Source organism: Oryza brachyantha, chromosome 12, assembly GCF_000231095.2.
Source record: "Oryza brachyantha chromosome 12, ObraRS2, whole genome shotgun sequence".
NCBI classification, from domain to species: domain Eukaryota; kingdom Viridiplantae; phylum Streptophyta; class Magnoliopsida; order Poales; family Poaceae; genus Oryza; species Oryza brachyantha.
Window position 1 is genome coordinate 12,318,968 of NC_023174.2, and position 13,187 is coordinate 12,332,154.

At 38.7% G+C, this 13,187-nt stretch overlaps 1 protein-coding gene across 2 annotated transcripts; it reads right to left on the bottom strand.

The window, feature by feature from the left end:
• Positions 1–4,107: 4,107 nt before the first annotated feature.
• On the bottom strand, positions 4,108–7,684 carry LOC102702058 (cyclin-A2-1). 2 transcript variants are annotated; one of them, XM_006663980.3, is made up of 11 exons: positions 7,378–7,684; positions 6,970–7,273; positions 6,540–6,646; positions 6,260–6,352; positions 5,549–5,682; positions 5,353–5,428; positions 5,178–5,254; positions 5,047–5,080; positions 4,806–4,955; positions 4,572–4,706; positions 4,108–4,467 (listed from the first exon to the last, which is right to left on the bottom strand). In XM_006663980.3, the coding sequence occupies exons 1-11, from the start codon at positions 7,681–7,683 to the stop codon at positions 4,411–4,413; spliced, it is 1,473 nt and encodes a 490-aa protein (XP_006664043.1). In that variant the 5' UTR covers position 7,684; the 3' UTR covers positions 4,108–4,410. The 2 variants fall into 2 exon arrangements, with proteins under 2 accessions (XP_006664043.1, XP_015698518.1); XM_015843032.1 differs by having other exon boundaries at positions 6,540–6,568; positions 7,378–7,683.
• Between the last annotated feature and the right edge of the window lie 5,503 nt (positions 7,685–13,187).

Consider the following 13,187-nt stretch of genomic DNA (forward strand, 5'->3'; position numbering starts at 1 on the left):
TTGCCATTGCCAAAAAAATTGGCATGGGTAAGATTGACATAGAACCAAACATACCTAAGATATTTCCAATTACTACTCGTATGTCTGCTATGTTCACGTTGAGGTGATTCATCTTTTCAGGGCAATTCAAGGCAAATTTGATTCATCTTTTTCATTCAGTTGGGAGGAAAAGACTTATGGCTCTTTTGAAATATTGAACTGAAAGAATGGAAAAAAACACATTATTTTGACAGGATTGTAAGTGCAAAATAGAAGACCATAAAATGCAAGAAAAATACATGATTTATCACTTCAATAGACTGCATGAAAAACACGCGAAAGAGAGAGACTTTTGCAAAAGGTTGGAGCTCTTTCTAACTTTCCTACATAATATCTATATGATTGTTCATTTCATAGGAGTTTCGAACCAAACTATAGAATTTAATCCTTTGTTTCAAATACTTACACATTTTTCCCTATAAGATTGAAATCCTCTTACGGAATTATATTCTCCAAGTCTTCCGTCCAGTGCCAACAACTCAAACCCCTCCCTCCGCACCCAGATCCGATGACTCAAGTGACACGTGATGCTAGTGATAAAAGTCCCTCCGTACCCGGTGTCGGCAGCAACTCAAGCCCCTTCCTCCACACCCAGCATCAATGACTCCCACATCTCCCTCACACTGGTGACTCACACGACTGAGGTTTTGATGCCGACGACTCTCCCACGCTACGCGTCGGTCACCACCCACCTCCATTGCCTGCCGTCTCCGCCAGTACTTGTCAAAACCCTAGTCACATGCATGTTGTGGTGAGGCAACAAGGAGTAAGGCCAAGACAGGCCAACTATTCTAAATCGAGAGTCATGTCAGTCATCCTCATTTTCTAAATTCAATTTAAATTTTTGAAAATAGGGCCAAATAAGCAAAATTAAGAAAATAGGGCAAAACTGATAGTTTTCATAATAGGGCCAATCGTGCAGTTATCCCTTATTTTTACTTGAAAGTGCATCTAGCCCTAAAGCGGGTTTTGGATGATTAATGACAATCCTTATGAAAGCATGTGTGCGCTAACAATTTGTGGATGCAGAGAAGTTTGACTCATGCACGGAATGCGCAACATTGATTAAGCGAGACGTGATCCAAAAGGCGAAAAGCGAACGGAGTCAAAACGATCAAAAGTGTTTTTCTTTTTCACTTTAAGTCGTAGGACAATTTGTACTATTAAGAGGGGACACCAAGTCGCTACATGCATCTGTGAGAAAGTGATGAGTGTTTGAGGCTTGTATGAGTGAAATTCTAGAGAGCCTAGACCGGACAGTCCGGTGAGAACCGGACAGTTCAACCCCAGGCAGTAGCCAGAGCATAAATGTTGGCCGGATGGTCCCGCCCTGGGCCTAGACAGTCCGACCAATGTAACTTTATCCAACAGCTAGCTGACGTTTGATAGCCCTATATAAGCCACTTCGGGATTCTAGCTGTTGATGAGGCTTCTAGTTCAAACTCTATGGTTCCTAGGAGTGTTCTAGCCCCTACCAAGCCTCCCCCACTAATCCTAACACTTTCTAGAGTGATTAAGGCAAGGATTAAGCCTAGGTGGTGAGATTTGGGAATAGTGAGTGATCATGAGTGTTGTTGAGTGATCTTGAGCGATGGATGGATGCATGTAGAGATGTGGAGGCCTATTACTTTTGGAGTTCGTGCTTCTAGATGGATAGGCGTCGTCCGCGAGCCTCCAAGCTTTGTGGATTGCCCGAGATCGAGTTTGTGAAGGTTGGTGCCTAACCTCCGCAAAGAAATAGGTAAGATCTCTAGTGAATTCTTATGCTTAATAGAAGGTTGCCGGGTAGAGCGGGTTGCATCTTAGGGCTAGGCAAGGCGCCTTGATCTTGAGAATGGTGGTCGATCAAGGGCTTGCTAGCACCTAGGGGTAAATTCGGAGACCTGTGTTGGCCTTGTGGGAAAAAGCCAAGAGAGAAAAAGGATCGAGAGGGATCCGGCTCAGTGGAGCGCCTCAACGGAGAATAGGATCCAAGGACCCAAACTTTGGGTAAAAATCTCTCTTATCTATCTTTGTGTGCTTCTTGGTTTCTTACTGTTCGTGTAATCTTTTTGCGTTCATCTTTTGATCACACACACTGCACGTTCGCAACAAACTTCACTAAGAAAGGAGGACTTAAAAGTCTCTCCTTTCACTGACTAGACGGTCCGGTGTTCATAGCCGGACGGTCCAGCCAGAGCTCTCCGCCCAACCTGAGAGCCCCGACCAGACGGTGCGGCCTCTAAGCTCGGACGATCTGGCCCTACTGACCGCTACGATTGAAGAATTTTTTCAAGACACCTATTCACCCCCTCTAGGTTGTCTTCGTGGGACTTCATTACTACATAGGAAAATGGTTATTTATTAGAGAAATTATAGGAGAAGAAATTAGAAAGTGCGACATTCTAGAGTTACTTATATTTTGAAAATGAATTGAGTCTACATTTCGAATCACAAGAAAAAGATACACTCGCTTCTCACAAAGATTCATTTCTTGTCATCTTCATTTGCAAACGAAAAATAATTCATAAATAAAACTTTTATATACGTGATCTTAGCGATCTAAAAGCAAGGGCTAAAAAAGTACAATTAAAAACCCGAAAATTAATTAAGATTAAAAATTCAAATTTTAGTTTACAAGCATAAGCAAAAAAGAAACGATAGGGGGTGAAAGACTCCATCTTTAGAGCAATTAATGCATTAGAATTTGAAAAAGGAGAGGCCAATGCATTGAAGTTCAAAAAGTGAAGGGCATTCTACTCATTTTAGATTTGTATTGGTATGTGTGAGATTGGCTAAAATGAAGTCTTTTTGTGACAAAGAGAGTAGATTCAAAATGCACATGGTATCTAATAAAGCAACACAAACATTTGGATTTTTTATATATAGAGAGAGAAAATCCCTATGTACCTCTAAAAATTTACTTAATCCCTTCTATACCCCTAAATTTTATTTCATCTCTTATATACCACTGAGTTTTCATTTTGATTCCCTTTGTACCCATCCGTTAGTTGACCATTAAATATTTTTAAAAATGACTATATCACCCCTCTCATACATATCAATTTTTATATAAAAAATAACTTATACTAAAATAACAGCGATATAACCAATTAATGCCAAACTTGAAAAATAAAACTTAATTTTTTGAAATTTTTATGATTAAATCCATACATTAGTTTCACCTAAAAATTGAGAACTGAAACTATGTTATTTTTTGGGAATATGTGTGAAATTCATCAAATTTAATTTGAAATTTATTTTAAAAATTTAAGTATGTTTTAAATTTGTGATAACGTAATTCCATCCCCTTTGTGTTTTTGCAACAATTTTTTTACTTCATATTCGTTGAATTGTAATTTTCAAATTTGAAGCAAAACTTTTTTTACAATAAATATCTTTTATTTTTAATGAAATTATGTTTTATTTTTTAAAATTCATAAGAAATATTTAACAATTTATCCCTTGTCTTTCACAACACAAATAATTTACACATAACAAATTTCTAGCTTTTAGCAATATACCAAAGACAATAAAATCATTTCTATAATAACTAATGGTCAAAGTAATGGTCAATTAACATAGTGAGTGTGTAAGAGATTCAATAAAAACTCTAGGATATATAAGAGATCAAGCAAATCTCAGATACATAGAACAGATTGGATGAAATTAAAGGGACATGTAGAGAATTGGCCCCTATAAATAAATCTTTTCATGCACTATGTTTGTCATCACTTTTGTCGGTCAGAATAAAATCCAAGGATTATTGCATTTACAGGGTGCCGAATTATCATTTAGGTTCAAAGAGATGGAAGATCCTAGCATCAAATTAAAGGGTATAAGATGATAACTTATAACTATGTCAGTTCACCCTTATCACTTGGCAAATTCAATTCACTGATCATATTTAGTACTTTGAATTCACAGATTCATTGATCAGTGATTCGAATAGCAGCTTGCTTTCCTCCAATCCTCCTAGTGACAAATGGGACCCACAAGTTTGAAGTGATCAAGTGAAACAGACAGTCCCAAGTGTCAACCACCATGTTTTTGTTTTTATTTTAAGATAATGAAGTAGACTTGTTTTTGTAACAAAGGAATAACATAATCTCAGACAAACCAAGCACCATTTGTTATACAAGCAGGATCATCTTACAATTATCAACCCAGGGCGGTAGCCTACACACAGTGGGTGTTTTCTTACAATTATCAACTAAAGGCATACTTAAGGTCAAACAAATGCAAGCTATCTCTCCTTTTTTTAATTTTTACTGGGGTGACTCTAAAAAGGTCGGAAACAACAACATTTCAGAACACAACAAATCAGATCAGTCTTGGTAACAATCTCTGCTAATGGCTGTTGATTAACAGGAAACTGATACCATTGACCTGTCAACTGAATAGTGACTGCGTCAGTTCCGGTGATGTCAGGTTGGCTACACACTCAAACTGCACAAGTACAATTAAATGGTCACAAAAAATGAACAAGGAAGTTTTTACTTGGTAGCTGAAAGCTTCTACTCTAGTATCTCAAGCAGCTGGTGATCATGTACCTTTTGTTGCCTATACTTGTCACGTATAGCATTGAGAGGGCAATTGCTGGTGTTATGCTGCAGTTCCCGTAGAGCGCAGACACATATTTGAATATCAGAGCTTTTGTAAGAAGTGTAGTGCTCAAGAGTACGGTTCTGTAAAAAGGAATACCATAGATTAAAGATCCAAAAAAAATTTGGGTCACAGAGGTTGATAAATAGTGCATATGATCATATCCTTAATTTTATACGAACCCATGGAAGGTCAGATTGGTCAAGCGTCCATTTTGCAAGAAAGACTGCAGATGCTGCCACCACTGAAGGAAGAAATTTCAGGAAACTATAATCGATCAAAGTCAGCTCTGCAAGATAATTGGCCAAACATCCCAAAGTAATAGAAGGAACCTGCAAATAGAGTTTGAAAACTTAGCATTCAGGGATATACATATAAAATGAATCAAACTTTTGCTGATAAAAGCTTGGGTGCCAATCTTACTTTACGAGAAGCCTGTGCGGCCCTAAGGAATCTCCTGGACAAATTTAAAGATTAACAGGAAAGTAATATTAGTGATGGAACCACAACTTAGATTGGACAAGAAACATTGTATTCATGTGAACCAAAAATACCTGAGAAATGTTTTTGTTGTTGGAACAGATAGATGAAATCCCAGATCATTAAGCACCAGGCACTCCATTTTCAGCACCTATTGAATCAGGAGGATACCATATCAGCTCTGGCAGTTCAATGGCTCTTTTATATACATAATTACCAATTTCTACAGACTTCACGTGAAACAAGTACCTCAGCCTTTGTATATGTGTTGTCAGTTATGAAACAAAATTCTTCAACACGAGGAGCACAGATCTCTTCATATTTCCTATAAAAAGAAGGTAGTCTTAGCGGTGCTTCCAATGACATGAAGATAGCTTGCACTTGTGGCAGTAGAAACAGTAAGCATAAATAACTCGCAGAGTTATTATACATATCCAAAACTTACGAGGCAATCAACATGCTTGTTATTCCGAGAAGTTGCAGTTTCTGCCTTTCAATATAATGCTGAGAAAGAAATCGGTCAATAAGATTAATGGTTAGGTAGAGTGTGTCTGGCACGAGTTTATATTCTTCAGAAACCTGAAATGAAGACAATATACAGAACTTCATAAGCTCAGAAGTCATGGGCAGTCCATACAATGATTAAATTCAAATGTACAAAAGATTATCAATTCATCATGGTTTATCATAAAAAAAAAGAAAAGGTCGATTCCTCTTATTTTTGCAAGAAATGTACAAAGCTTGCTTCTGATGCAGAAGCCAACTCATTCTGACCTCTTCCATATCTCAGGCTATCCACTAAAGTCATCAAAGAAGAGTGACCGTATAATCACCAACTTATTCAATTATCCCATATAAATTTCTCATCATTGAAATCAAATAACTATAACACTGTAAAAGGAAATGCAAAGGACAAATGGACAAAGTATAAACAAGAATGGATCAATGGAAAGAATGTTTGTGTAGGCTTTTACCCAGATGCACTATGTAACATTCACATGTAACTATGTACTTTATGTTTCTGAGTTGCACATACTATCTATGTGAACTGATGCAGTGAGATGCCAACAGCCCAACAATAAACAGCCTTAAATTCGTTTAAAAAGAAAACAGAGCATTGTATGTGCAAATCACATCACGGAAATTCCATACAAACCTCAACAAGCCAATCAATGAGAATGCCTCGCATGCCCTTTGTGATGTCCCGCTGCAAAGCCTCCATGTAATTTGATCTGGGTCTTCTGATAAGCTGGGGAATGGCATAAGCAGAAGATGGAGTTTGAATGTTTTCAAACAAGAACAATGTGCCAACAATACAAGCATGAAAAATTGAAATTACTGTCATACTAGGATGTTTGCAAATTGAAAATGAAGAAACCATAAGCACACTAAAATAGTAGTAACAAGTTTTTTTTCACCAGAGAACATAAACATACCTCTGACGCCATCATATTTGTGTATATCTCTGCAACATAGGAAGCACACATTTGAGGATTCCCATTATCATTGTCAATATCTATAAAATCTAAACCACAAGAGTCACCTGGAACAAAATAAACAACTTTTGAGCTGTTATGACTCACAGCGAAGAACAGAAAAGATTACCTACGAATATCTCAGAAATCAGCAGTGTAAAGAAACATTTGTAGGCATGGTTTTCTTGATTTCAAGTTATGTAACAATAGAAAGACAATCAAGAGTACAGTCCCAATAGAATCAATACCATATGGTAGTACAGTACATATTGACAAGCTAAGAGAAACTTGAACCGTTTTGTGGATTAGCAGAAATTATGACTGCAAAATATCAGCAAGTTCAGATACTCATTGCTGAAAATAAGCATGCAATGTATGGAGAATAACTAACCAGCTTTTGAGTCAGCAAATTCAGGTTTATCCGTGCCATTTCTTGCCTCAAAGAATGCCTCGTGGCAAGCACTGTCCCTGTTTCGCTCAATATTCTGCAATGACAGTGCCCCTTCATTGCCAAGCAAATCAGTGTGCTCGTCCAATTGTGCCAAAAGGTCCACCTTTTGAGTTTCTTCCGAATTTCTCGAATCATTCACAACTGAATTTCCACCAGCAGCCGGAAGGGGTAGCTTAGGGACCTTCTTTGAGCACTGCTTTTTGCTCAGAGCTTGTTTCACCCTTTGGGTGGGCTTTGACTTTGGCTGGAACAAAGGAATAACCATGTCACTCCATAGAAAATGTTCATGAAAATAAAGGTCTAGAAATCAGAATAGCATAACTCAATAATGCATGCAATTCTTGATACCTGCAGCTTAGTTCCAGTGGTGCAATTTTTGGATGAGTTAGCACAGCCGATGTTGGTTACATCCTTGAGCACTGTGCGCCGTTTAGGCTGAGGCGCTGAAGCTGCAGTACCTGCAGCTGTGTTTTCATCCAAAGCTCCCCTTTTCGTCTTTCCTTTTGCTGTCTGCTTTCGTTGAGTTCTTGCAGGTAGTGGTACCGAGGGAACCAACCCGAATCTCCCACGATTTGCAGCGGCTTGAGCTCGTGTGATTCGGCCACTGGGTGCTTGACAAGCCGTAAGCACCGGATTTTCCTTCCTTGCAGCCATGTGAGCCTGAATGTGTTTAAATAAAAAATGGCTTAACTGTTTATTCAGTTGGCAATGGAGAAATCAACACGGCACATAACACTGTGGAGCTGAACATGTGGATACGGCAAGGCATTATGCATTTTTTGGAAGATAAACAAAGTAGATGCATGCAAACAAGAAAAATGTGAATAAGGCAGCGCATTAGACATTATATGCACATTTGTGAAACAAACAAACAAGTAGAAGCAAGCAAAAAAAAAGATTATGATATCTTTGTAAAGCTTACGATAACATAGTTACTCTCAAGTGCACAAGTTAAATCAAAATTATCCAGTCCCTTTGAGAGAAATAATAGATCAACCAGGCATACAAATCACATGGCAGTCAGTTTGCACAAATGTTCACAGTTTGGCCTATAATTCAAATCTGAAATCAGATGGTTTTATCTATGTCTTTTTGGGAGGGGGGCATTGTTTTATACAGATTTATGTTGTTCTTTAAAAGAAAAACTCAGTCCCTTCAAACTGCCTACCACATGACACCATGAACATTCCAATATTCAGGTCAGATTTCCTAGCATTTCCCTTTTCATGTCGCTGAACAGATGCAAAATCAACCTCTGCAACAGATCGAGCCAAGAAAGCCTCCAACTCACGTCACCAGCGGACACCCAACTAAAATTGACTTCTTTTTGAACAGGAGACCACCCAGCCTAGCCCTAAGCAAGAAATTCTCGCGAAATATCATCAGCGCACATCAATCCGCGTGCATCCTCATCCCCATAGCCACATACCAAACAGATCTACCACGCGGAGGAAGGGCCAAGAACACCCCCCGCCCCACCCCCACCCCCACCCACCCGCCGCCGCAAAACCACCAATGCGTACCACCAACAGAACCCCAAATGCCATGACACCCACCCAATTCTCGGACGAACCGGGGCCAGCCCCGCAGCGCCCCGCGCGCCCGGACGGAGAGACGGACGCCCACCGTCCCCCGCCGGCGAGGGGCGGCGCCGCCGGCCCTAGACCGGGGAGGAAGAGGTCCCCGCCCTCCGGATCTAGCACGAAGAGGCCGGGGAGAGGGGAGCCCACTGCCCACCTCGACGGCGGCGGCCGGAGCGCGTGGGTGGGGAGGAGGGGAGGAGGCGGGGGGGGGGTTCTGGAATCGAGTCCTCGCGTTTTTGAAGTTTGAAGGCGAGGGCGGGATGGTAGAGGCGGAGGAGGAGAAGGGTGAAGAGAGAGAGGCCACGAGGAGGGGGGAGGGGTGTTGGTGGGCCCGACCCGTCAGGGACCCGAAATGGAAAAGGCGGAGAGTGGGCGGGCTAGCCGCTTTTGATCAAGCAACCCCTTTCTTGTGGGAAGAGAAAGGAAGGTAGCTTTGTGACCGGGCCCGCGGCCCATGTGGAGGGGTGGTAACTGGTTTGAGCCCGGCCCATTTTAGTGATGTTACGATACTAAGAGTAAGAGCAGGTTCAATGGTACAACCAACTGCTGGGTCTAATTTATCTATAATCAATTTAATAGCTAATTTATATAATAACTACCTATAAAATATATATATTATCATATCCCACCTGTCATACACACATTGTATTTTGGAGTTTATGCTGCAGCCAGCTACAAATCTAAAGCTCACCGCGCTTCTCTCACTTCTCTTATCTTCTAAAAATATTTATAGCTAGCTTTGTACCTGCTCTAAGGCCAGCTTCGGTCATGGTTTTGATAACCGATGCGGAAAACGTGGCAATAAATTAGTATATGATTAATTAATTGATTATTAATTATAAAACATTAGAAACTGGATTAATCTAAATTTTTAAAACAACTTTTAGATATAACTTTTTAAAAAATATATATATATCGTTTAGCAGTTTGGGAAGCATGTGTATGGAAAAAAAAAGAGAATATGGATTAGTTAGCTTAACAAACACGGCATAAGTATAACCAATGCCTTGAAGTATAATTTTATTAAATTTCCCCAACTTGACTTTTTATTTAAGGTTCTTTGGAATGCAGGAATTTTACCATAGTTTTGTAGTATTTACTTTGGTTCCTCCCTTTTGGATGAGGTTTCTTCAAAATAAGGGCTTCTTTGAAATTTATGAATTTTACATGATTTTAGGTGCAATTGTTCGTTTACTCCTAAATTCCCACATAATTAATTTGTAACAAAATTGGGCCTAAAGTGTATTTGTAGCATGGACCATCCATTGGTTTCAGTGCATCCTATCATGAATACAAATGCTATCTCACAAGAGACGACACCGAAGTTTGGGCAAACATGTCGAGATCTCTGCTAGACATTTCACTAGGGCCTAATGGAACATATTGATGGAAAATCGCATGAATAACATCTTTGTTCCTTCTTTTGAATGGAAATATCATGTGCATCGTGCTCTTGCCTTAATTATTGGTTGGACCGGAGTCAGAATCACTCTTGACCTACTTCTCTCCCTAAACATTCATGTGTTTGTAGCCATACCAAAACAAGTCTCTTCATTTTAAAATTCCAAAGTTTAGCAAATTCTATTGCTTACACAATTGTGGGTATCCATTACATATCATGAACAAGGAAAAAAACATAGAGGGTACCTGTTGGAGGTCACTAAGATCCATGGACACTCCATCACCTTGAAGGAGCGGACGAGGAGAGGAGAGGAGGAGAAGAGGGGTGGATGAGGAAAAGGAGGACATCATAAGAGGACCGGGAGGAAGGGGGAGAGAGGGAGGGAACAATAGATAAGGAGTGGAGATGTTCGAGCTATTAATTTAAAGAAAATTTTCATCTGTTGAGTGGGAAATTCAAATTTTCATGGCGGTAATGTCGAAATTTTATTAGGGACCAACTATGGACTCAATGGTAATTATCCGACATTGCCTATACTAGGTAGTAGTTTATAAAGCCATTTTGTTCTGTTATTTATTAGATGTAGTTTTGACTATAAACTAGAACATAGACATTCTTAATTGTGAACCATTGTGAACCATCTCCTGATAATTATTACAAACCTAAAAATAACTTCATTTGATTTAAGAAACTCATATAGAGAAAATGTCTGCAAAACGAGCACATTTTAGCAGTTTTAAAATGTGTGCTCACAAAAAAGGGGGGCATTTGTAAATTGGCCACTTTTTTCTAATGGATGGTGCTTGCTGTTGCCAAAGTGTATAAAGTGTCTATTGTATATACATGTACCTTTCTTAGTTTACTCAATTGGTAGCCTTATAATGATAGTGATACCAAGTTAATGAAATATCAACACTCCAGCTGCAGGCTTTGCCCAAATGGCATTGGGAAAATATGACATTTTCTTGGTTTTTTGCTTTCTTGATTTTTTTTTTGAACAAAATGCAGGTTTATGCTTAGAAGATTGGTGTCATTCGGATTGCTAAACTAAATTGGAAAGAAACCTCTAGATGTGTAGATGTTGAGTGTGTTTCATACTTGTGTGTGAATGTGATTGTTACATATAGATGTCAATGTGTTTCCTATTTATGCTTGATAATCACTTATATTAGCGAAGCAACAAAATAGCATACAAATAACAATACATGTTTGATCATAGATGCATATATGCATTAAACGTCCTATAGACAACCAAACAAATAACAACTATCTGGATTGTTGTGCAAGAGCCAAACAAATGGTAGCCATCTAAACTGTTGTATGTGCCCTTAGCTGACTTTTCTCTGATACTTCCATAATAGTTCCTCACCAAGTGGATACTATTCCTTTTCCCCTTTATACCAAGACTTGTTTCCTCCCAATATGGTAAGTAGTCAAAGGTCATAATCTCATAAGAAAATCAAACCATTTCCCATTATAAATCGTAAGCACACATGTGTTGCACGTGCTCTTTTAAATGTTTGCCATTATTGTTTCATGTTGAGAATTCTAACTTTGCTAGCATATTTTGTTTCATTCTTGTTTTTGAGATAGTTCTCTAGGCATTCAACACATTACTCTTAGAACACATACATGTGTGCATGTCCTCTTGATATGGTCGAATTTTGTCGTGGGTGCCAAACAGGTAAATAAACCCATAGTGTGGGTGCATGTGTATCCACTAAATGCATGCCTTAAATTTGTAGACACCAACACAAAACTTAGGATTTAAATACAATAGTAAATTGTGTTATCGTTAAAAAACTTGGTAAGTGGATGTGATTAGGTGCAAGAGCTCGAAAACTAAACATCGCAATACAATAACTTCTCTAGGTATCTTTTGTTTTTCAAGCTTTTGTATCAGTATGTTCCGTTTTCAAGTTCTTGCACCTAATCACACTCATCTACCAAGTTTTTTGCACCGCTAGAGCAATTTACTCTAAATACAACTGTGCACAACCCCATAACCTAGCAGTCTAACAAGTGTCAACTTCCATTTGTTTCATGTTGAAAATAAACTGGCAACAAAGAGATGAATATTGTCTAAATTTGAACAACAAATGTTATTCCCTCAGGTCACACTAAAATGTCATGTTGTATTAATGATTGAAGGGAACAACTTGGTTCAAGGAAAAGATCCCAATGGGAGGTTGAACCCAGGTGGCAATTACCTACTTGGATCTTATCCTTGTTTGGAAGCAGGGCTTGATAAGCCATGACATGTTTCATCTCCGATGAAGTTCACTCTCGCCGACTCTCCTAACAATCGTTCTTACCAAGCCTTGTCCAAGTAAATCCAACAAACTGCTATTTGGACTTTAGGTTTTCAATGACAAGTAGAACCGAAGATTTTTATCCAGGAACGTTGCTGCTTCAACCTCCCTAGCTCCACAAAAAAACCCTTGGTAGATACCTCATTGATATGCAAATAGTTTGTTTTGTACTGCGTGTATATTTAAAATAATATGTTCATACGAAACATGCACTGAAACATGCACTGAACTTGAAAGCATACATATGTTACATAGGTAATTAGGGCCGCGTACGGCCATGATCATAAGTTAACTAAGCCCCCCTTGTTTTTCGCGCGCATGCTTCCCGAACTGCTAAATGGTGTATTTTTTGCAAAAATTTTCTATAGGAAAGTTGTTTTAAAAAATCATATTAATCTACTTTATATTTTTTAATAATTAATTAATCATGTACTAATCATTACTATGTTTTCCGTGCCAGACATAAGTTAACTTATGCCCCCCATGCCGAACAGGGCCTAGGTATAACTACATGTGTATAATAGATTCCATTCAAAATAATCCACCTCTAACCAATTTATAGAGATTGCTCAAATGAGGCTATACAAATTTAAATAACTAAGAATATTCACAAGAAATATTTATAGAAGTTCCAATGTAGCACACAAACAACAACAGCAACAACACCACCAACATAAGGCCAAACTTTTGGAAATCTAATTAGTGTCAAGATTCAATACATAAAGGTTCCAAGTTAATCAGAATCATGCAATTCGTCAATTCCAACACATATATGAGAAAAACGAGATAATTGTGGTATGATAAAAGGCTTTGCATTACAATATCAGTGGAGGCATCAATCCAGGGGGGCTCCTCCCTCTC